This window comes from Microcaecilia unicolor, chromosome 12 (genome assembly GCF_901765095.1).
Source record: "Microcaecilia unicolor chromosome 12, aMicUni1.1, whole genome shotgun sequence".
Classification (NCBI taxonomy): Eukaryota; Metazoa; Chordata; class Amphibia; order Gymnophiona; family Siphonopidae; genus Microcaecilia; species Microcaecilia unicolor.
The window spans coordinates 104167537-104193622 of NC_044042.1; the positions used below are offsets into that span (position 1 = coordinate 104167537).

The 26086-nt window shown below is 44.6% G+C and overlaps 1 protein-coding gene across 2 annotated transcripts in view; it reads right to left on the reverse strand.

Annotated features, from left to right (window-relative positions):
* TMEM98 (transmembrane protein 98) overlaps positions 1-26086 on the reverse strand; it is a 101526-nt gene that overhangs the window by 36663 nt on the left and 38777 nt on the right. For both annotated transcript variants that reach the window (XM_030221141.1, XM_030221140.1), the window contains exons 3-4: positions 22627-22758; positions 8260-8293 (exon numbers count right to left, since the gene is read on the reverse strand). In XM_030221141.1, coding sequence (XP_030077001.1) covers positions 8260-8293; positions 22627-22758 — 166 coding nt within the window. The remainder of the gene's footprint in view (positions 1-8259; positions 8294-22626; positions 22759-26086) is intronic.

The window sequence follows — 26086 nt, forward strand, 5'->3', positions numbered from 1 at the left end:
AGACGGCTGAGGGGAGATATGATAGAAGTGTATAAAATAATGAGTGGAATGGATCGGGTGGATGTGAAGCGACTGTTCACGCTATCCAAAAATACTAGGACTAGAGGGCATGAGTTGAAGCTACAGTGTGGTAAATTTAAAACGAATCGGAGAAAATTTTTCTTCACCCAACGTGTAATTAGACTCTGGAATTCGTTGCCGGAGAACGTGGTACGGGCGGTTAGCTTGACAGAGTTTAAAAAGGGGTTAGATAGATTCCTAAAGGACAAGTCCATAGACCGCTATTAAATGGACTTGGAAAAATTCCGCATTTTAGGTATAACTTGTCTGGAATGTTTTTACGTTGGGGAGCGTGCCAGGTGCCCTTGACCTGGATTGGCCACTGTCGGTGACAGGATGCTGGGCTAGATGGACCTTTGGTCTTTCCCAGTATGGCACTACTTATGTACTTATGTACTTATGTACTCCATATCTCAGACAGCCTGAAAATCCTCGGCATTACTATCGACCGTAACCTTACACTTGAGAGCCAAGTTAACTTTACAACTAAGAAAATGTTCCATGCAATGTGGAGTGAAACCATTCTTCCCGAGGGAAACATTCCGCAGCTTGATACAATCAATGGTACTAAGCCATGCAGACTACTGCAACGGAATCTATGTGGGATGCAAAGAACAACTCATAAAGAAACTTCAGACTGCTCAAAATACAGCAGCCAGGCTTATATTTGGAAAAACGCGATTCAAAAGCGCCAAACCCCTCCGAGAAAAACTACACTGGCTACCAATCAAAGAACATATTGCTTTCAAAATCTGCACCATGGTCCATAAAATTATCTACGGTGAAGCCCCGGCATACATGACAGACCTCATAGACCTACCAACAAGAAAACACAATCGGATCATCACGAACACACCTAAATCTCCACTACCCAAGCTGCAAAGGACTCAAATACAAATCAACCTATGCACTACCAAAAGCTGTGAAAACAATGTACAACCACCTAAACTTCCGGAAATCACTAAAAACCAACCTGTTCAAAAAGGCATGCCCCATCGACCAATGTAAGTGCCTAAACCCTGCAACACAATGATACCAAAGCCTGTAATAGATTATACATAACTCTTCCTCTCTATGATTCCCAATGTGTCTCTAACACACGATCCTTATCCGGCCACAGCAACTCCATGTATTTGTTTCTCTACCGTAGATGGCGAACGCCTTCTCGGTACAATGTAAGCCACATTGAGCCTGCAAATAGGTGGGAAAATGTGGGATACAAATGTAACAAATAAAATAAATAAATAAATATTGACTTAACCAGCTATGGGTAAGCTGGCTCAAGAAAACCCTCGGATATTCAGTGCCAAAGCCCAGACAGGGCCTCATACTAAATATTGGGAAATAAAGCTGGTGGTGGGCAGCAATATGCTCACCACCACTGGCTGAATATTGGGGGAAGAGTCTTCATTGGCCCTGAAAGGAGTAAAGTTGAATGCATGAGAATGAGTTTATGACCCTCAAAACTCGTGTATTGTATTGGGGCTGAGTCTTTTCTTCTCCACCCTATAGGCCATGAAATGGGGTAGGTCACTGGGGCCACAGCCCTATCAATATTTTGCCCTATAAAAGAGAGCTTGGGGTTGGGGCTGGGGATTGGTTTGCTTGGCCTCTTCAGTCAAAAAGATGTTCTGCTGCCACTGTTCCACCCTTCATAGGGTGGAGGCCAGAGCTCATGGGAGAAGCGCCTAGACATCAAGGAGTGCGTCCCAAAAAGTACTTGTTCCAAGCTTTCCTGAATTCAGATACAGTCTTCGTCCCCACCACCTCCACTGGGAGGCCGTTCCACAAATTCACCACCCTTTCCGAGAAGTAGTATTTCCTCAGGTTTCTTCCGAGTCTATCCCCTTTCACCTTCATCCTGTGCCCCGTTATTCTAGAGCTTCCTTTCATTTGAAAAAGGCTCGCCTCATGTGCATTTAAGCTGCATAGGTATTTAAATGTATCTATCTTCTCTCCCCTCTCCTGCCTTTTCTTTCAAAGTATACATATTCAGATCCTTAAATATGTCCCCATACGCTTTATGACGAAGACCACTGACCATTTTAGTAGACGCCTTCTGGACTGGCTCCATCCTGTTTAAATCTTTTTATAGGTATGGGTTATAACCTTGTTTCTAGCATCCATTGTTGAATACTCCTGGGAGGTTGCAATCATGGATCAAGCTCATGGCTTGCTTTCACCGGTTCATTATCTTCATCAATCACTGTCAAGTTGTAACTATGACTTTCTGTAGTTGTGTTTTCAGTTCAGAGAATTCAGATTTTTTTTTATTGGCCATTCCAAACTGAAGAGATTGAGATTTATCCATTTTTTACATATTGGGGGAGTGGGGCAATTCCCCCCCCCCCCCCCCCAGGTATGCAGGAAAAAGTATGCATGCTGTCTACTATGGGGTACTTTCCCTGTGGGGAAAAAGGGACAACAAAGCGGAATAAAGCCCTCCTAAAGTATGCATGGGAATTTCATCTTGAAATTCGTGTGTGCACTCTATCCCACATTCTTCCCCCCTCATTCTATAACTTGGCACCTCCTAGTAGGTTACACTGAAAGAGCAGAGGTGGCCAAAAGGAAGGCAGGACAACCAGGTAATGTCTCCAGCTGTTCATTATTATATGAATGATTGGCGATATCTCCTGGGGTACATTGAAGGATGAGTGTCAAAATATAAGTGCTGGGATAATGAATACTAAGCACAAACGATTCATACCAAGCATGTATACAACTACATGCGTAAGTCTGCAGTTTCGAGCACTTAAGCCATGTGAAAGGCTGGTGTAACTGCATGGATCTAACTTGACAGTTAGACGCATAAATCCTAGCGTTTTATAATCTGCGCACTTAACTCCTAGGCACACCTCTGACCAGCCCATGCCCCTCCCACATCCACATCCACATCCCTAGAAGTTGTCTGTGATAGAATTTCTAGAATAGCAACTAAGGGCAGTTGGGTGCACAATTGATAATTGGTCTCAATTAACACCAATTTAACTCCAATTAACAGTCAATTATTAAATCAAGTTGCATGTGCAACTGACCTTAATCTATAACTGCGCATGCAAATTTGTGCACCAAGCATAAATTTGGGCACCAATATTTAAGCGGCGGCAGCAGGCAGCGCTTTTGCTGTGTGCTGGTGGTGTTCAATCTGGATATTCAATGCGGTCGTTTTGCTGACCGCCACTGGTGTTTTCCCTGGAAAATCAGTGCGGGCCACATCCAAGCACCAGTTCCTGGAGCTGGCAAAAACACAGCTGGTTTAATGAGATATTCAGTACCTTTGGGTTACCACATAAAGATAGAACCACATAAAAGTAGTCATTTATTTATAAAGGCTTGATGTACCGTTTTTTGCCAAAGATGCCTTCAAAGCGGTTTACAATAAGAAAAAATAAAGTGCTGTTAGAAAGGACAGAAAGAAGTTTTAAGAGTGGGCAAGGTAGGCTAGAGGAAAGAGGTGAGTTTTCAAAGAAGACTTGAATTTAGCATATGAGGGTAAACTGGTCCATAGTCTAGGACTAATGTTGCTTGTTTGGTTTCTAATGGAGGCAGTTGGAGTAGGCAGGGCCAGTCTTAGCAAGTGCGGGGCCCTATGCAGACCAATTTGGTGGGGCCCCACCCTAGCTCCACCCCATTGATAAGATTATTCCATTTTTAGAACATTTTTTTATTTATGAAATTTCAAATAAAGACAAATGAAGCTAAACTTGCACACAAAAAACTGATTGAAATAATAAGCACAATGCTATCATGAAACCTCCCCTTCCCAGAAATTATTCAGTTCAAGTCCACTACAATTAGTAGTTCCAATTCTCATAACAAAGGAAAATAAAGGAAAAATATTAAGAAAAGATTCAGTACTCTCAAATTCCCCTATTACTCTGTAACCCATATATGCAATAAAATAAAAATGAAATGAAAAGATATACAGTAAAATAAAGTGATGTGTAAAATATAACGTACAATATAAAAATATATAGACCACCAAGGTATATATATTTTAAAATATATACCACAACTCTCTGACTCAAGAAGACTCCAACTCTGTCTGTCATCCATAATTGTCTGACAACACACAGAAAAAAAATAAGTAAAAATATAGACACAATTAATACCTTATACACCAATATACAGCCATACGAAAAATGCAGACCGTCAACAATATGAAGCTAGCAAGGGATCATAATATCACAATTCTCATGTAGAGCCACAAAACACCCTTTTAGAGGTAGTGTGTCATGATTTAGGCTCTACACCCTTTCTGATGTTTGGTTCCACCTTAGTAAAGCCAACACACAATCTCTCCACTGCAAAACACTATACACAAACTTGTGCAAAAACACACTCATAACCTTAACAAACCATAAACAGCACTAATTCCAAGGACAGGACGAGCTACAACCTTATGCGTGGCGTGGAAAGGCAACTGTAATTACACCAGGCTCTAAAACACTAGTACACAACCTAGTGAAAAAAACAAAACAAAAAGGGCTGCAAACTATACGCTAGCAGAATACTGCACCTTCCTTGATCACACCTGAAAAACACATGAAGGCAAAATACTGAACTGGAAAGTTACCTCAAGAAGTCAGACTCAGCATGCAGCAATACTACAAAAATTGAAACTTACATGAAAAATATCACAGATGCACATTTCCAAAAACTGACATATTCCAATTAATAAATCCTGAATAAAACATGGAAAAGAAAATAAGATGATACCTTTTTTATTGGACATAACTTAATACATTTCTTGATTAGCTTTCGAAGGTTACTGGCACCAGTATTGTTCATGTGATGTCTATGTAAATTGAATCTTGTCTTAAGCATCTGGCCTGTTTCTCCAATATAGCATCCTTCCTTACATTTTTCACACTGAATGATATATACCACATTGGAAGATGAGCAAGTGAAAGATTCCTTTATGTTGAATATCTTTCCTGTGGGGTCCTGTGAAATATTTTGGCATAGTTTGCAACTGGATAAATTACAGGGAAGTGTGCCCTTCTGTTCCTTTTCAGTCTGTGATGGAAGTTTACTTCTGATTAGCTTGTGTTTTAAGTTGGGTGGCTGTCGGAAGGCCAGTACTGGTGGGGATGGGAATATCTCTTTCAGTAATTCATCCTCCTGGAGTATAGGTTGTAGATCTCTTATGATTTTCCTCAGTTTTTCCAGCTCTGGATTGTATGTCACTACAAGGGGGATTCTGTATGTGGATTTTTTCTCCTTGTACTGTAGCAGATTCTCCCTGGGTGTTTTGAGGGAGGAGGCAATATTCTTGGAGATTATTTTGGGGTTATAGCCTTTCTGTTTGAAGGATGCAGTCAGGCTTTTAAGGTGTCTGTCTCTGTCCCCTGGGTCAGAGCAGATACGGTGGTATCTTGTGGCTTGGCTGTAAATGATGGATCTTTTTGTATGTGAAGGATGGAAGCTGGAGTTGTGGAGGTAGCTGCATCTGTCTGTGGGTTTCTTATATATAGATGTTTGTATACAGCCATCACTGATTGAGACAGTGGTGTCCAAAAAATTGACTTTTTCTGGGGAGTAGTCAATTTTGAATCTGATTGTAGGATGGTATGTATTGAAGGCAGAATAAAATTGTTTCAGAGTTTCTTCACCCTCTGTCCAAATCATAAAAATGTCATCGATGTACCGGTAGTATTTTAGAGGTTTGGTCTGGTGTGTATTCAGAAATGTCTCCATCATTTCCATAGACTGTCAGACTGTCATAGTAATGCTTGAATGTTTTCACTTATATACACTGTCAGCTAGCACATTTGCTTATTTCCGATCTGACGAAGAAGGGCAACCTTCGAAAGCTAATCAAGAAATGTATTAAGTTATGTCCAATAAAAAAGGTATCATCTTATTTTCTTTTCCATGTTTTATTTTGTTTAATTTCTATTGATAACCTTAAGAGTGGACTAACACGGCTACCACACTCCTCTACTTAAATCCTGAATAAAATAGTTTTTCTACCTTTGTTGTCTGGTGACTGTTTTATGATCATGCTGGCCCAGTATCCGATTCTGCTGCTATCTGTCCTCTTAACTTCATTTCCAGGGCTTCCTTTCCATTTATTTCTTTACTTTCCGCCTTTCTTCTTCATTTCTTGCCCTACATCCGTAAGTAAAAGCTGGGTCCTCCGCAGACTTGACTGTCCAGTGGATCCAGCTTCTGCCTATTTTCTGTATCCATGTGCACTTTTTCTCCTCTCTTCCTTTTCCCTCATCTCATCTCCTTCCTCACTCTTCCCTCGCCTCCATCCATGTCCAGCATTTCTTCTCTCTCCTCCATCCACCCATGTCCAGCGACCCTCCTGTCCCCCCTGCCCTCCCCTGCCATCCACCTATGTCCAGAAACCCCCATCCCCTGCTATCCACCCATGTCCAGCGACCCTCCTGTCTTCCCTGCCCTCCCCTGCCATCCACCTATGTCCAGAAACCCCCCTCCCCTGCCATCTACCCATGTCCAGCGACCCTCCTGTCCTCCCTGCCCTCCCCTGCCATCCACCTATGTCCAGAAACCCCCCTCCCCTGCCATGTGCCATCTACCCATGTCCAGCGACCCTGCTGTCCTCCTGCCCTCCCCTCCATCCACCCATGTCCAGCGACCCTCCTGTTCCCCTGCCCTCCCCTGCCAACTGCCATCCACCTATGTCCAGTAACCCTCCATCCCCCCTGCCCTCCACCCATGTCCACCGACGCGACTCTCCTCATTCCCCTGCTCCCCCTCCCTCCAGCCACCTGAGCCCCCCTCCCGTCTGAGCCCCCCCTCCCCGACCCGCCAAACGACCCTATTCTGCCAGCCGACCCGGCCGGCACCTCACCTGACCCAGCATTTTTAAAAAATCTCCAAGCGGCGGTGCCTGCGTCTCAGTAAAAGAAGAAAACCTGCTTCGAAGTTTGTCCGTCGGCTGGCCTTCCCTCATGTCCCGCCCTCTGATGTAACTTCCGCTGGGCGGGACATGAGGGAAGGCCGGCCGACGGACAAACTTCGAAGCAGGTTTTCTTCTTTTACTGAGACGCAGGCACCGCCGCTTGGAGATTTTTAAAAAATGCTGGGTCAGGTGAGGTGCCGGCCGGGTCGGCTGGCAGAATAGGGTCGTTAACACTGAGACCACGTTACATAATTGGTGGCCTTTACACATGTATATTTGCATAATGGGGCAGCTTTATGTGGAAGACATTTTGATTTAGTTCACACCTATTCCAATTGTAGCCGAAGATGAGTTATATTCAGTTACAGTAGGTATTTTTCTGTCCCAGAGGGCCTCTGTTATCAAGCCATGATAGCCTGCTTCCGGTGTGGTAATGCCGACAAAGCCTATTCACTTTGAATGGGCTCCGTTGGCATTGCCATGTGGCTTGATAAACAAAGTCCTAAGTTTGCACCTGAGGCAGTGGAGGATTGTCACTTGCCCAAGGTCACAAGGGGCCACAGTGGGATTTGAACCCTGGCTTCTCCAGTTCTTAGCCTGTTGCTGTAAACATTAAGCTACTCCATTCCTGTTGGGGGTCTGTGCTGTTTCTTTTTCAATGTGTATATTTGTAAAACAGCTGCTCTCACCGCAAGTACTGGCAGTACGAGTGTATTCCTATAGGTATTTTCAAAAAGGCTCTGTGTCAGCAGATCTGTTTCTAAAAGACCACCGGAACTCAACACGTCCTGATCTGGACGTCTCAATTCTGATCTCCACGTTCTGTGGGAAATGGGGTTCACATATCTATGTTCACTAGAATGTAAATTCCAAGGAGCAGGGGACTTTCTCTGATGTGTCTCTGTACAATGTTGTGTATGCAGAATGATAGTTAATAGTAACAGTAACTTCAAGAGCAATAGAGAAAGCTAGAAAACAGAATAAGTAACCCAATATGAGAAAGAACAGAGTAAGTCATAAATACCAACATTAAGAGAATAATGGGGCCAGATTTCAGGACAGATCAGCCTGCCTGCACAGATTTGAAACAGCGCCACCCATGGGTGGCCGAGCTGGTGGTGGGAGGTGGGGATAGTGCTGGCCAGACTTATATGGTCTATGCCCTGAAAATGACAGATACAAATCAAGGTAAGATATACACAAAAACTAGCACATATGAGTTTGTCTTGTTGGGCAGACTGGATGGGCCATGCAGGTCTTTTTCTGCCATCATCTACTATGTTACTATGTTATTATGCCTCAAGGAAAGAAGGATTTACCTTTAGGATTGCGATGCAGTGCGACATAAGACCCCTATGGAGAGACAAAGTTCCACTGGTTAGAAAGAGTAGATGCCAACATTTCCACAACATCAAATCCAGTCCCAGTAACAGATCCCCGCTCTTAATGGGTCATGAGAACCAACACACTATACCTCTCTCTCCCACATCCTAATTACACAGCACTCCCATGCCATTTTCTCTACTGCAATCATCCCAGAGTCATATCAGACTGAAAGAATGAACACGTCCATTCTCTAGCTCAAGGCCTGGGGGCCACTAGTAGCCTCTCAGGGCCCCTGGTGAGAATTGTGTTTTATTTTTTTCTTCAGTTGCACAACTAGGACTGATTGGGCCCTGGACAGAAAAATTATGATGGGCCACCTATAATACCATCCCTCCTGAGGTAGTGGGAATGGGGGGTGGGGGGGGGGGAGGGAGGAAAACGTGGAATCCCTTCAGAGTCCCAGTAACCAAACCCTGCAAAAAGCAAACACATGTCATGCCAATATAGAAAACCTCATAATAACAGAAATAGAAACTGAGATGCAAGATATCAGATACACACATTTCCTAGCTTTGTTACAGTTAATAATTTCAGGAAAAAAATACTTTTTTCTACCTTTGTTGCCTGAGTATTGCTTTGCTCTCTTATCTGCTTTTGCTTAATTTCTTTCCAGGCTCTCATGTCCTTTTGACATTCTTCTCTGTTTATATCCACCATTCATCTTACCTCCATTCTGTCCAGCATCTCTCTATATTTCTGTCCCCATCCTCATCCTATGTTCTACATCTCCCTTCCCTCCACCCCTCCTCTCCCCAGGTCCAGTATTTCTTCCCCTCTTTCCCTTCTCCTTTTGATCCAAATCAATCTCTCTCCCCCCCCCCCCCCCCCCACTTCCTGCCCCCTGGCAGGCACAGCATCTCTCCATCTCCCCCCTCCACTTAGGTCTGGAAATTTCGCTTCTTATCTGCCCTGTGGGTCCAGTGTCTCTCTTTAATCCACCCCCCTGCTGCATTCCAGGTCCTCTGATGTTACTTCTTGTGAACGAAGGATACGGCAGAGGAAAGACCTTGGTGGGACCTGCTAGAGGATGCCTGTTTTCATCGTCATCTCTATTGCTGCTGCAAATTTGGATGACTGTGGGGCTACAGAGAGATACCGGACTCATGAGGGAGGGGGAAAAGGAAGAGAGAGAGAGAGAAATGCTGGACAGCAGGGATATAGAACAGAGGGCACTTACAACACCCTACCATTAGGTGGCACTGAGCTTTTTGCTGTGCTCCTTCAATGTTAGCTACACCCCTGTTTTTTATGCCGTGGCAGTCTTTTTTAGACAGTTCTGCTCCCTCCCTTCCTGGGCTGGCTCAGGATGTTGCTTTGATGTTCAATGATGCAGGTGCAATGGATTCAGAATTCATGTGCTGCGTGGGCCATGCATCAGGCTCAAAACTAAACATGGGAAGAAATAAGTACATAAGTATTGCCATACTGGGAAAGACCAAAGGTCCATCAAGCCCAGCATCCTGTTTCCAACAGTGGCCAATCCAGGTCACAAATACCTGGCAAGATCCCAAAAAAGTGCAAAACATTCTATACTGCTAATCCCAGAAATAGTGGATTCTCCCCAAGTCCATTTAATAATGGTCTATGGGCTTTTTCTTTAGGAAGCTGTCCAAACCTTTTTTAAACTCTGCTAAGCTAACCGCCTTTACCACATTCTCTGGCAGAGAATTCCAGAGTTTAATTACATATTGAGTGAAGAAATAGTTTCGATTCGTTTTAAATTTACTACATTGTAGCTTCATCGCATGCCCCCTAGTCCTAGTATTTTTGGAAAGCGTAAACAGATGATTCACATCTACCCATTCCACTCCACTCATTATTTTATAGACCTCTATCATATTTAATTTATTTATTTGGTTCACTTGTATCGGACATTTTCTCAGCTTGTGCAGGCTCAATGTGGCTAACAAAGGTACAAGAAAATTACATAATTTTTATATATTATATCCTGCTGTATTAACAAATACAGTAACGTAAGCAGCTAAATAAGAGAATATGGATGGGAATACAGGAGCAACAAAAGGGAAGCAGACATAAGGTAAAAAGCGGGTAATCTTTATAAAGTTTTGCATCTAAAGACCTTTTTTAAACAGGCTTTTTGAAGCTAACTCAGCAACCTATGCAAATAATCTACTTCCCCTCACCTTAGTTAGCACCTAATTGAGGTCAGTGGCCTTGCTACCTCATAGAAATGTCCTCTTCTCTCAGAACTTCTCAGAAAGAAAGTTCAGTGGGACCTGTCCTCTTCTCTCAGAATTTCTCAGAAAGAAAGTTAGTCAAGCAAAAGAGTGGAAGACTTCAGAAAGAAAGTTCCAGAATGACCTAGAAAAAAGAGAAGTCCAAATGCTTCTAACACATATGAGAGTTTATTCTTCAAATATGAAAATACAGGGGTTCTATGCTTGTTTTCGGCTGTGTACATACATGCTGCCTTTTATGAAGGTTATTCTCCAGCTTTTATATTGCATTATTGACAGGACCCCTGAGGAAGGTTTTTAGCTGAAACATGGCCCCGAGTAGGGTCAGAATTGTCATCACATCCTGTATTTTCATGTTTGGAGAATAAACTCTTGTATGTATTAGAAGCATTTGGACTTCTACTTTCTTTTTTGAAGTCTTCCACTCTTTGCTTGCTTCCGTGCATCAGACCACCATTGCCCTGAAATTGCTCCTGCAGCTAATACCAAATCTCTTCTGAAGGACCCACAGCTGCTGCAGCTTAAGGGAGTGAGCAAAGTTGGCCAGAATCACATTATTTCCTTGTGCCTTTCTTAATCCTACCTGTAAGTGGATGGTAATGGCAGCATTGTTCTTTCTCCTACTTTTAGGGGTCCTTTTACTAAGCTATGGTAAAAGAGGGCCTGCAATGCTGGTAATAGTGATGGGGGGAGGGCATTGAGAGAGAGAGAGATTTAATTGGCAGATACCGGTCATCAGTGTCGCAACCCTGCATGGGAAAATATTTGTCGGTTCTCATTCAGCCACTCTGGATCCCTTTGCTGTAGATGCAAACATGCATTACAAATGGATGGAAGCTATGGAAATTTTCTGTCAGTTCAAGCCAGGTTGCCAGCCCAGAAGCTGTAGTATAGGTGTCTTTTCCCTCCCCTTGACTACCAACCCCAAACTTTTTCTTTTAATATTACCCCTTAATGGAAGTGTTCCTTCCCTCTGTTGACACTGCCATTATAATACATAACTAAAGCATTAGTCGTACTAAACATTTATAGAAACTGGGGGTTATTAATTCATCTGTGTCACTATTGATACATATTTTAATTTTGTGAATGTCGTGTCTCTATGGGATGAATACCATAGATAAAGAGTACCTTTCATTCCATAATCATTGTTTCACTATGAGATGAATATTGTAGCCCGAGAGAAGTATTCATTCGGTGGACATTATGGGATAATGCCATAGATAAAGGTAGCATTCACTCTATAGATATTCTGTCACACAGGATGAATACTGTAGACAAAGGAAGCATTCATTCTCTTCACACTGTGTTCTCCATGGACAAGCAGCATGAGTCAGCCACATGTAGATGACATCAACCAATGGTGCCCAGTGGATGAAACTGTTCTCCCTTAGCTCAAAGAGACCTTTGAACTGGGGTCCCTCCGAGCATGTGTTTACATCCACACCTGAGCAACCTGCCTCTCTTTTTTCAATCCACCCAGCCATAAAGGATGGTTTTTCCATCTGCTCTCTTCTACCACGTTTTTGGCATCTACTCACCAGGAACGGAAAATTGCAGTCTCAAAACCAGGATTTAAAACATGCCCATCCTGCAACAAATGCATGAGCTCTTCGGGTGCACATGAACTCTGCATACGCTGTCTTGGGGCCTCTCACCTTGTGGACGCTTGCATCATTTGCAGCCAAATGTTCCCCTGGACCAGAAAGCACTGATACACAGAGACTCCAAAATTACCTCTCTTTGCTGTTCCAGTCACTCCTGCCTGGCTGCAGACCCAGAAACTCAGGTCTCTGTGTGGGCAATAACTCTGTTCTATCAGTGCCGACGCTGTTGCTCAGCCCTCAGGACCAAGCGGCTCCTCTTTCCTTGACAGGGGAAGCTTCGGGAGGGACAGCATCACTCACTGGATCCACCCCATTCAAGGGAAACACTCCCTCTTCTACAAGGGAATCCGTACCCCTGGCAGAATGCTGGCTGAGAACACCAGCATAGGGGAAGACTACACATCCATAGTTACATGGAGGCCACCCAGCAAGACTGCTCCCAAACTGTGGAGCATTGAGGAGTCCACCATTGCAGCTGGCATGGGAGACATAGTAGGAAAGTACGTGATGAAGAATTTCACTATTCCCACAGGCATAAGAGCATGAAAATAGCCATCTGGCCCAGTATCCTGCTTGCAACAATGACCAATTCAGGTCACAAGTACCTGGCAGAATCCTAAATAATAGCAAGATTCATGCTACTGATCCCAGGGACAAGCAGTGGCTTTCCCCATGTCTATATCAACAGCAAACTATGGACTTTTCTTCCAAGAACGTGTCCAAACCTTTTTTAAACCCAGATACATTAACTGCTGTTACCACATCCTCTGGCAACAAGTTCCAGAGCTTAACTATTCTTGAGTGAAAAAAAATATTTTCTCCTGTTTGTTTTAAAACTATTTCCATGTAACCTCATTCAGTGTCCCCTAGTGTTTGTACTTTTTGAAAGAGTAAAAAAATCAATTTACATTTACCCGTTCTACACCACTCAATATTTCGTAGACCTCTATCATATCCCCCCCTCAGCTGTCTCTTTTCCAAGCTGATGTGTCCTAACCTCTTTAGCCTTTCCTGATATGAGAGGAGTTCCATCTCCTTTATCATTTTGATTGCCCTTCTTTGAACCTCTCTAATTCTGCTATATTGTTTAAAGATATGGCGATCAGAATTCCACACAATATTCAAGGTGTCGTCGCACCATGGAGTGATACGTGGAGGGGCATAATCGAAAGGGGCGCCCAAGTTTTCCTGAGGACGTCCTCGCAGTACATCCTGACTAAGGGGCGGGGAAACCCGTATTATTGAAACAAGATGGACGTCCATCTTTCGTTTCAATAATACAGTCGGAGACGCCCAAATCTTGACATTTAGGTCGTCCCTAGAGATAGTTGTCCTTAGACTTGGTCGTTTCTGATTTTCAGCGATAATGGAAACCGAGGACGCCCATCTCAGAAACGACCAAATCCAAGCCATTTGGTCGTGGGAGGAGCCAGCATTCGTAGTGCACTGATCCCCCTGACATGCCAAGACACCAACTGGGCACCCTAGCGGGCACTGCAGTGGACTTCATAAATTGCTCCCAGGTGCATAGCTCCCTTACCTTGTGTGCTGAGCCGCCCCAACCCCCCCCCCCCCAAAACCCACTACCCACAACTGTACACCACTACCATAGCCCTTATGGGTGAAGGGGGCACCTAGATGTGGGTACAGTGGGTTTCTGGTGGGTTTTGAAGGGCTCACATTTACCACCGCAAGTGTAACAGGTGGGGGGGGATGGGCCTGGGTCTGCCTGCCTGAAGTGCACTGCACCCACTAAAACTGCTCCAGGGACCTGCATACTGCTGTGATGGAGCTGGATATGACATTTGAGGCTGGCATAGAGGCTGGCAAAAAATATTTAAAAAAATTCTTTTAGGGTGGGAGGGGGGTTGGTGACCACTGGGGGAGTAAGGGGAGGTCATCCCCGATTCTCTCTGGTGGTTATCTGGTCAGTTGGGCACCTTTTTGAGGCTTGGTCGTAAGAAAAAATGGACCAAGTAAAGTCACCCAGGTGCTCGTCAGGGACACCCCAGTCCTGCCTTCGCTACGCTTCCGTCACGCCCCCGTGAACTTTGGTCGTCTGTCACACTCCTCACCTCGGTGAGGGATGCTCCCACGATGCGGAGCACCGGCCATCTTGGCAGGCCCGGCGCTCCAGGAGTTCCAGTCTGCCATCCTCGACGCGGAGCGCCGGCCATCTTTGCTGGTCCGGCGCTCTGGAGAATCCCCGTGGCCTGCTCCGTTCGGGAGGAGGTTTGTGGCACCAGGACTTCCTTGCTCGGCTTCACCCGGGAGAACGCTGGCAGCGTGGCTCGCCTCCCCGGGAATTGCCGGCCTCTATGTCCTGCCTCCTGCAGCATCGGATTGGAGGCCTGAGGACAGGTTCCGCCTTCTTCCCCGGCTGTCTAGCCAATGAGAGACTTCCCATGTCAGCTGATTCCTGTCTCCCTGCCTCTTGCCAGCTGATGCTTGTCTCCCTGATGGTGCGGGCTATTTAAGAAGCAGCTTTTCTCCACAAACTTTGCTTTGGCTTCTACTTCGGTAGGTTCGCTTGTGCTATTGTGTGAGTCACACAGTGTGACTTTGTCTTCTACTCACTCTACCTTGTTGCTGACCACTGCCTAAAACTCGACTACTCTTCGCTTGCTGCCTGACCACTGCCTGAACCTCGACTACTTGTTGCTTGCTGCCTGACCACTGCCTAAACCTCATCTACTCTCTGCCTGCTGCCTGACCTGTCCTCTGCCTGAATCTCGACTATTCTCTGCTTTTAGCCTGACCTGACTTCCGCTTGAACCCGGATATCCTTTTGCTTGCTACCTGACCTGACCTTTGCCAGTTCATAGTAGATGACGGCAGAAAAAGACCTGCACGGTCCATCCAGTCTGCCCACGATAAACTCATATGTGTATACCTTACCTTGATTTGTACCTGTCTTTTTCAGGGCACAGACCGTATAAGTCTGTCCAGCAGTATTTCCCGCCTCCCAACCACCAGTCCCGCCTCCCATCACTGGCTCTGGCACAGACCCCGTATAAGTCTGCCCTCCCCTATCCTAGCCTCTCAACCACCAACCCCTCTTCACCCCGCCACCCAATTTCAGCTAAGCTTCTGTGGATCCATTCCTTCTGCACAGGATTCCTTTATGCCTATCCCACGCATGTTTGAATTCTGTTACCATTTTCATCTCCACACCTCCCTCGGGAGGGCATTCCAAGCGTTCACCACCCTCTCTGTGAAGAAATACTTCCTGACATCTTTCCTGAGTCTGCCCCCCTTCAATCTCATTTCATGTCCTCTCGTTCTACCGCCTTCCCATCTCCGGAAAAGATTCGTTTGCGGATTAATACCTTTCAAATATTTGAACGTCTGTATCATATCACCCCTGTTCCTCCTTTCCTCCAGAGTATACATGTTCAGATCAGCAAGTCTCTCTTCATACGTCTTGGAACGCAACTCCCATACCATCCTCGTAGCTTTTCTTTGCACCGCTTCCATTTTTTTAACATCCTTCGCAAGGTACGGCCTCCAAAACTGAACACAATACTCCAGGTGGGGCCTCACCAACGTCTTATACAGGGGCATTAAAACCTCCTTTCTTCTGCTGGTCACACCTCTCTCTATACAGCCTAGCAACCTTCTCACTATGGCCAACGCCTTGTCGCACTGTTTCATCGCCTTCAGGTCCTCAGATACTATCACCCCAAGATCCCTCTCCCCGTCCGTGTCTATCAGGCTCTCCCCACCTAACACATACGCCTCCCTTGGATTTCTACTCCCTAAGTGTATCACTTTGCATTTCTTTGCATTGAATTTTAATTGCCAAATGTTAGACCATTCTTCCAGCTTCTTCAGATCTTTTTTCATGTTTTCCACTCCCTCCGGGGTGTCCACTCTGTTGCAAATCTTGGTGTCATCCGCAAAAAGGCAAACTTTACCTTGTAACCCTTCGGCAATGTCACTCACAAATATATTGAACAGAATGGGCCCCAGCACCGATCCCTGAGGCACTCCACTACTCACCTTTCCCTCCTCCGAGCGAACTCCATTTACCACCACCCTCTGGCGTCTGCCCGTCAACCAGTTCCTAATCCAGTTCACCACTTCGGGTCCTATCTTCAGCCCTTCTAGTTTATTCAAGAGCCTCCTGTGGGGAACCGTGTCAAAAGCCTTGCTGAAATCTAAGTAGATGACGTCCATAGCACGTCCTTGATTTAATTCTCCTGTCACCCAGTCAAAGAATTCAATGAGATTCGTTTGGCACGATTTCCCTTTGGTGAAACCATGTTGTCTCGGATCTTGCAACTTATTGGCTTCCAGGAAATTCACTATCCTTTCCTTCAGCATGGCTTCCATTACTTTTCCAATAACCGAAGTGAGGCTTACCGGCCTGTAGTTTCCAGCTTCTTCCCTATCACCACTTTTGTGAAGAGGGACCACCTCCGCCGTTCTCCAATCCCTCGGTACCTCTCCCGTCTCCAAGGATTTATTAAACAAATCTTTAAGAGGACCCACCAGAACCTCTCTGAGCTCCCTCAGTATTCTGGGGTGGATCCCATCCGGCCCCATGGCTTTGTCCACCTTTAGCTTTCCAAGTTGTTCATACACACTCTCTTCCGTGAACGGCGCTCTATCCACCTCATTTTCAGGTGTACTTTTGCCAGTCCCTCTCGGTCCTTCCCCAGGATTTTCTTCAGTAAAAACAGAACAAAAGTATCTATTTAGCAAATTGGCTTTTTCTTCATCATTTTCTACATAGCGTTTTGCTGTATCTTTTAGTCTCACAATCCCCTTTTTAGTCTTACTCCTTTCACTAATATACCTAAAGAAGTTTTTGTCTCCCCTCCGTACATTTCTAGCCATTTGTTCTTCCGCTTGCACCTTCGCCAGACATACCTCTCTCTTGGCTTCTTTCAGTTTCATCCGGATTCCTCCCCGTGTTCCTCTACTTGAGATTTTTTGTATTTCTGGAATGCTAACTCTTTAGCCTTTATTTTCTCAGCCACTTGCTTTGAAAACCATATCGGTTTCCTTTTTCTCTTGCTTTTATTTACTCTCCTTACATAAAGGTCTGTGGCCCTGTTTATTACTTCTTTCAGCTTGGCCCACTGTCCTTCCACGTGTTGTACGTTCTCGCAGCCCATCAGCTCCTTCCTCAGGTATTCCCCCATTTTGTTAAAGTCAGTTCGCTTGAAGTCCAGGACTTTGAGTTTAGAGTGGCCGCTAACCACATGAGCCGTTATATCAAAACAAACCGTTTGATGGTCACTGCTTCCCAGGTGCGCAGCCACTCGGACATTTGACATACTATCCCCATTCGTGAGCACCAGATCCAGCGTCGCTCCCTCCCTTGTGGGTTCCGTCACCATTTGTCTGAGCAGAGCACTTTGGAAAGCATCCACAATCTCTCTACTTCTTTCCGATTTCGCAGAAGGAACCTTCCAATCTACATCCGGCAGATTAAAATCTCCCAACAACAGCACCTCTCTTTTTTCCCCCAACTTTTGAATATCAGCGATCAGATCTTTATCCAGTTCCTCCAATTGTGTTGGGAGGTCTGTAGACAACACCCACGTGGACCAAGGTTCTATCCTCTCTTTTTAAGGTGATCCATATCGCTTCTTCCTTTCCCCACTTCCCTGTCATTTCAGTTGCTGCGATATCATTTCTCACATACAGAGCTACTCCTCCACCTTTACGTCCCTCTCTATCCTTCCTAAAAAGATTATAGCCTGGTATGTTTACATCCCGTTCATGGGAACCATTGAGCCATGTCTCTGTGACTGCAACTATGTCCAAGTCAGTCTCCAACATCAGTGCTTGAAGGTCATGAATTTTATTGCTTAGACTGTGAGCATTTGTGGTCATTGCTTTCCAACTACATTTCCTAGTATGTGTTTTGGGTTTAGTGATTTGTGAGTGTCTTTTCTCTTTGGGTACCTTCTCCTCTATTTGTTCCCTCTTCCTTGTTTTTTCTTTTTCTTGTGCTTCAATTTTAGTTTCAGGAACATCACAGTGCTGTAGTGGAGCAAAAGAATTTTGTAGTGGCAACACTTGTGCGGGCGGATGCTTCTGCGTCACATGACGAATTCTGCCTGAGCCTACTGTGAACCATCTGTTCCTTTGTGGTTTTATTCTCTGAGGCAGTGGTGAGAAGTTATGATTCTGCACAGTCCTATAAGTTGCTTTAATTGCATCTAATTCTTGCATTACTTGGGACTGGTACTAGAGTTCCTAGAGACTCTCTATCAGTGGCCTTACCTGACCGCTGTCTGTGCCCAAACTACCCTTTTGCTACTGCCTGCCCCCACTCACCGCCTGCACACCGTGCCCTCTCCGCCAGAGTCCTCTTTGCCTGCTGCCTGCGGCCGTCTGACCCCTGCCTGCATCCGGAAGTCCTGTTGGCTGCCTGCACCTGGGGGCTCAACCCTCAGGGAATGGCGGCCATCACAGGTGAAGCCTTGGGGTTGCCCAGCTGCCCAACAGAGCACAGGTTCATGTCTTCATCTCTGTGCTCTGCCTGGGCACAAGGACTCACAAACGTGACATCATCCCCACGACAGAAAGCAGTTGAGGACGCCGAAAATTGGCTTTCGATTATGCCAATTTGGGCGACCCTGGGAGAAGGACGCCCATCTCCCAATTTGTGTCGAAAGATGGACGCCCTTCTCTTTCGAAAATAAGCCTGAAAGGCATTATAAAATCTTTGCATTATTTTCTGTCCCTTTTCTAATAATTCCTAGCGTTCTGTTTGCTTTTTTGGCTCCCACCACACACTGGGCAGAAGATTTCAGTGTATTATCCACAATGACACTTAGGTCTTTTTCTTGGATGTTGGCTCCTAGGGAAGAACCTAGCATCAGGTAACTACGATTCGAATTATTCTTCCCAATGTGCATCACTTTGCATGTCCACGTTAAATCTCATCTGCAAGTTAGATGCCCAGTCTTCCAGTTTTCTAAGGTCTTCCTGCAATTTTTCACAATTCATATGTGTTTTAACAACTTTGAATAGTTTTGTGTTGTCTGCAAATTTAATCACCTCTCTCGTCGTTCCCATTTCCAGATCATTTATAAACATGTTAAACAGTACCAGTCCCAATACAGATCCTTGTGGCACTCAACTATTCACCCTTCTCCACTGAGAGAATTGGCCATTTAACCCTACCCTCTGTTTTCTATCCATCAACCAATTCCTAATCCACAACAGAACAGTTTTTAATTTTCTCAGGAGAATCTCATGAGGGACTTTGTCAAATGCTTTCTGAAAATCTAGATATACTACATCACCTAGCTCACCTTTATCCACATGTTTATTCATGCATTCAAAGAAATGATTTCTATTGATAACCTTAAGAGTGGACTAACACGGTTACCACACTCCTCTACTAAAGAAATGAAGCAAATTGGCGAGACAAGACTTCCCTTGGCCAAATCCATGTTGACTCTGTCCCATTAAATCATATTTGTCTCTGTGTTCAGTGATTTTATTCTTTATAATAGTTTCCACTCTTTTGCCCACCATGGAAGTCAGGCTTACCAGTCTGCAATTTCCCAGACCACCCCTGGATCCCTTTTTAAAAATAGGCATTACATTGGCCACCCTTCAATCTTCAGGTACTACAGATGATTTTAATAACAGGTCACTAACAGCAGATCTGCAATTTCATTTTTGACTTTTTTCTGTACCCCGGGCTGTATAATATCTGGCCCAGGTGATTTACTACACTTTAATTTGTTGATTTGGCTCAATACATCTTCCAGGTTGACCAAGACTTCTTTCAGTTCCTCTGCTTCATCACCCTTGAAAACCATCTCTGGTACAGGTAAATCTCTTACATCTTCTTCATTAATGATCAAGGCAAAGAATTCATTCAGCCTCTCTGCTATGGCCCTGTGATTCCTGAGTGCCCCTTTTACTCCTTGATGATCTAACCATCCCACAGATTCTCTCACAGGCTTTCTGCTTCTGATATACCTGGAAAAGTTATTACTATTAGTTTCTGTCTCTGAGGCAAGTTTCTCTTCGTATTCTCTTTTGACCTTCTTTATTAATGCTTTGCATCTAACTTCCCAGTGCTTATGTTGCTGTAATCATGACAGCAGGGAACAAATAAAACACTCTCACTGGAGGAACAAGAGAGCAAGGAGAAGGATCTACTCCTCAAGCTCCTCAACTTCCTCCAGCATCTCTAAAGCACCCATGCTCCACCACTCCAAATGCCAAAGAAAGCTTGACAGCACCATAACACCAGAGACCAACAAACAAAGGCATCTGCATCACGTCTCACCAGCTAGACACTAGCTACCCGACCACCTCTAATGATATTCTGCTCATGCACAAGCAGCTCATCGATCTTCTGGGCAAGCTAATTCTGCAACACTTACTTCCACTTCCACACCCCTACAACCTTAGATTGTGAGCCCATTAAGAACAGAAAAGTACCTGCAAAAATAGTATATGTAAACCGCTTTGACTGTAACTACAGAAAGGTAGTATATCAAGTGTGGAATAAACATTGGTCCAGAGCCCCACCTAACTACACAGCATCAATGTTATGAATGAGACCTGCCACAGAGGGCATCTGTCCTATGTAGAGGGTGAGATATCTGATTCCAGAGATTCTGATGAAGTCAATGAATCAGACTCCTCCAATGGCCCTTCACCTGTTGAATCTCTGGAGATCCCATCTGATACTCACCTCCACAATCTCTCCTTGCCTAACATTGGAGGACCTCACCTATCTGAGTTTCCTCCAGAAATTGACCTCTTACTGTTTCCATGCAATAGGCCAGACCCTCACAATGAGGTCCTTGGCATCCTCAAATACCTGGATGTACCAAAAACCATGGTGTCAGTACCTGAACACAAGATTCTCCTCAAATGCAGATAGAAAATCTGGTAGTCCCTTTCTCCAGGGCTCAAACTTCAAAAAAGTTGGACATCAAATACCGGGTCCAAACTACTCTAGGCTGCAACAAAACCCAACTTCCCCATGATTCAATTGCCATCGAGTCAGCCATGAAGAGGTCCAAGAGTTCTAGAACCCACTCCTACACACCCCCAGGAAAGGATCCCAGGACCTTAGACTTCATTAACAGGAGAGTCCTTCCAGAGTGCACCACTTGGGGCATGTATTGTGGCACATTGGTTTCAGCAGATTCTCTACCTGGACTGGACTCCCTTCTTGAATAGGCCAAAGGTACCCATCTAAACCAGAAACTAACTAACCACCATCCTACAAGATATGGAGCAGAAAACATCTCATCTGCTCACAGTACAATGGGCTTATAGTTCGCTACTTACCCAAAGGTTTAGTGTGAATTATAAAAGAAGTCAAGAAGAGAAAATACTCCCTGAAACACAATATAAATGAAAATAAAAGGTAAAAAAAATCTCAAGATATCAAAATTGTTTTAACAAGAACATTTTTAGCAATCTCCATGGCATCATGACTTCCACCTGAGAGGACAACACTGCTTCAAGTGCCTATTGCCATACCAGAACACCTACTAGCAGAAGCCTTGCATGAGAGCATGCAGGCAACAGAGACAACCAGAGCCTAGCCCCAGAACACTGTACCTGGCTTTTGACCACCAGACTGCAATGCTTCCACAAGCAGGGGGCCAGCTCGTACACTTCACAGAAGTATGGATATGAACTACCACAGACAAATGGGTCTTATTTGTGATCAAGAGCAGCCATCACCTCAGAATTCAGACCCCACCTCTACATCACACAAACCTCTAGCACCATCAAGGACCTGATCCACTATCCCCCTCCTAAGTGACCTAGAACCCACTTCAGACAGGGTCTATGGAACAGAACTGTTCAGCAGAAGTAAACCAAAGATTCTATTCCTACTATTTCCTCATTCCCAAGAAGATGCTCTGATTCATATCTACATTGGATACTGTGTCAGCATGGGATGAATTATGTAGAGAAAGGGAAGTACTCATTTTCTGGATACTGTGTCACTATGGGATGAATACTGTAGAGAAAGGGAAGTATTTACTGCCATGACAAATATATGTTACCTGGATTATGAGGTAGTGATTGTATATTTCAAAATAGAAATCGAATTTGAATTTGAACACTAAAAATTAATATGTCAGTATTCTGAAACCATGGTCACCATTTTATTTTTAAACACTGACCATGACGGTTAAATAAAACATGGATAGTTAGTCCACTATCCTGAAGCTATCCAGATAAAGTTAGAACAGCTCTTTTTCTCTCTTACTGGGCTGAATAATGCCACTCTCTGGATAATGGTCCACACTCGTTCTGCCCTTACATCGCTTTGGCACTATCCGGACAGCAGTGCTGAATATCCACAGAGAGCACCAGTTAAGGAAATTATGTGGATAACAGCTGCTGTTATCTGGATAAATTGTTTTGTATATTGGGCCCTCAGAAAACCAAAAATAGTCACCTACAGTTCAACTCAAGACACAACTGTTAGGCTTATTCTGTCTGAAGGACAAATTTATAGAATTAAACACTTGAGCCTTACGAGGCGTCTTCCACCCAGTCTTCGTTTTCCAGAATGGCTTCAATGTGAGGATTTGTTATCACCACATCATCCAGCTCCAGTTCTGAGGGCTCTGACTGAGTTTCCATCGCACCAATGAGATCCACAGTTGGCCTGGAAAATGAAATCAAGCAGTTAAAAAAAATTAAAGTCCCAGTGCTACTACCCACAATTCTTCATGTGCTGTACCAGTTGCACTCACTTTCTGACTGTGAAAGCACCAAGGGAAGGGGGGTTGTGGGGGAATCAACTTGTAATGGTTGTTAACACTTCTTCAGAGTTGCCACTGTGCCCCTGAAGTGGCAGCTCCTTGCTCACTTCATCCATCGTTCGCTTCAAACTTGCCCCAGAGTCTCACGCACTCCCTCCCAATGCTAACACAATTGACTCTCTCTTACGTTTAAGTCAACTGCCACACCCCGTTTTCTTAACTCTGTATCTCTGGGAGAGAAGTATCTTCTGTAAAACTTTGGCCTTGGACTTTTGTTGCAGAAGTTCCACACAAACATTTGAAGTTCAAACATATCTTGTTGGGACTTCTGTTTCCCAAATCAGTTGGGGATACTGTGGAGGAGTAGTTCACAGCCAACGTTCCCGCTAAGCAGTTTCAAGCTTCACAGGAGTCCTCCACCGGTGTTCCTGCCAGTGAAGGGAGGAGCTACAATATCACACTACAGTCACAAGGGACAGACAGGTCCTTCACAATTGACAATGTTATCTTGCAGCACCTCCCTCCACTGGCAGGAACACTGATAGAGGACTCCCGTGAGACTCAAAGCTGCTTAGTGGGCAGGTTCTCCACAGCCCCTAACAGGGGAGCCATGCACACTTTAATGGCTAGATTCGGAGTCCAGAAGTGCAGAGTTCCAGAAGGAGTCCTAATGCATGACCAGACAAGCTATGTTGGTGTGAATATAAAACAAGGAAAAATGTCTAATTAGTTTCAAATAAAGGCACATCCCAGCCCCGGTTTTGACTGAGCTGGGGGTACAAAGGAGCAGGAGGAAACAGAGTCAAAAATGATCAATAAAACAGCTTAACAATGACTTGCTTTTTTTAAAGTCAGCACCAGAAACAAGAGAGTGACAAAGAGACAGTGGGGTTATCACTCAAATGCACTGCTTCTCAACCCTCTCCTGGAGGCACACCTAGACAGTTGGGTTTTCAGGATTACCATTATGAATATCCATGAGACAAATTTGCATATTGCAGGGATCCATTATATGCAAATCTTTCTCATAGATATTCATTGTGGTGATCCTGAAAACCCAACTGGTGCTCACAAATGGGGAAAGTGTGTCTAATGTCCGAGTGGCTGCCCACCTGGGCAGTTGTGATCATCAAACAGTTTGGTTTGATATAACAGCTAAAGTGGAGGGCAGCCACTCAAAGCTCGAAGTCCTGGATTTCAAACATGCTGACTTTAGTAAAATGGAGGTGTACCTGAAGAAAGAGCTGATAGGCTGGGAGGACATACGAGAAGTGGAAAGGCAGTGATCCAGGCTGAAAGGAGCTATAAATATGGCTACTAACCTTTATGTGAGGAGAGTTAAAAAAAAAGCAAGAAAAAAAGGAAACTGATATGGCTGAGAAAATAAAGGCATGAAATATAGAAAAACTTAAGAAGAGAAAAATAGAGAGGAATACCAGATGAAAATGAAATACGTCAAGAGAGATATACATCTGGTGAAAGCACAAGTGGAAGAAAAAGTGGCTAGAAATGTAAAGAGGGGCAACAAGAATTTTTTCAGGTATATTAGTGAAAGGAGGAAGACTAAAAATGGAATTGTGAGACTGAAAGATGCTGTGAACTGCTATGTGGAGAATGAGGAGGAAAAAGCAAATCTGCTACACAAATGCTTCTGTGCTCATGGAAGAAAATCACGGAGAAAGACCACAATTGACTGGCAAAGGTAAATATGAGAATGAAATGGATATAGCACCGTTCACGGAAGAAAGTGTTTATGAACAACTTGAAAATCTGAAGGTGGACAAAGTCATGGGACTGGATGGGATCCATCCCAGGATATTGAGGGAGCTCAGAGAGGTTCTGGTGGGTCCTCTTAAAATTTTAATAAATTTGTGGAGATGGGAGAGGTGCCATGGGATTGGAAAAGAGAGGATGTGGTCCCTCTTCACAAAAGTGGTGACAGAAGAAGCTGCATGCTAGTAAACCTCACTTTGGTTATTGGAAAAGTAATGGAAGCAATGCTGAAGGATATACAGTGGTGGAAATAAGTATTTGATCCCTTGCTGATTTTGTAAGTTTGCCCACTGACAAAGACATGAGCAGCCCATAATTGAAGGGTAGGTTATTGGTAACAGTGAGAGATAGCACATCACAAATTAAATCCGGAAAATCACATTGTGGAAAGTATATGAATTTATTTGCATTCTGCAGAGGGAAATAAGTATTTGATCCCCCACCAACCAGTAAGAGATCTGGCCCCTACAGACCAGGTAGATGCTCCAAATCAACTCGTTACCTGCATGACAGACAGCTGTCGGCAATGGTCACCTGTATGAAAGACACCTGTCCACAGACTCAGTGAATCAGTCAGACTCTAACCTCTACAAAATGGCCAAGAGCAAGGAGCTGTCTAAGGATGTCAGGGACAAGATCATACACCTGCACAAGGCTGGAATGGGCTACAAAACCATCAGTAAGACGCTGGGCGAGAAGGAGACAACTGTTGGTGCCATAGTAAGAAAATGGAAGAAGTACAAAATGACTGTCAATCGACAAAGATCTGGGGCTCCACGCAAAATCTCACCTCGTGGGGTATCCTTGATCATGAGGAAGGTTAGAAATCAGCCTACAACTACAAGGGGGGAACTTGTCAATGATCTCAAGGCAGCTGGGACCACTGTCACCACGAAAACCATTGGTAACACATTACGACATAACGGATTGCAATCCTGCAGTGCCCGCAAGGTCCCCCTGCTCCGGAAGGCACATGTGACGGCCCGTCTGAAGTTTGCCAGTGAACACCTGGATGATGCCGAGAGTGATTGGGAGAAGGTGCTGTGGTCAGATGAGACAAAAATTGAGCTCTTTGGCATGAACTCAACTCGCCGTGTTTGGAGGAAGAGAAATGCTGCCTATGACCCAAAGAACACCGTCCCCACTGTCAAGCATGGAGGTGGAAATGTTATGTTTTGGGGGTGTTTCTCTGCTAAGGGCACAGGACTACTTCACCGCATCAATGGGAGAATGGATGGGGCCATGTACCGTACAATTCTGAGTGACAACCTCCTTCCCTCCGCCAGGGCCTTAAAAATGGGTCGTGGCTGGGTCTTCCAGCACGACAATGACCCAAAACATACAGCCAAGGCAACAAAGGAGTGGCTCAGGAAGAAGCACATTAGGGTCATGGAGTGGCCTAGCCAGTCACCAGATCTTAATCCCATTGAAAACTTATGGAGGGAGCTGAAGCTGCCA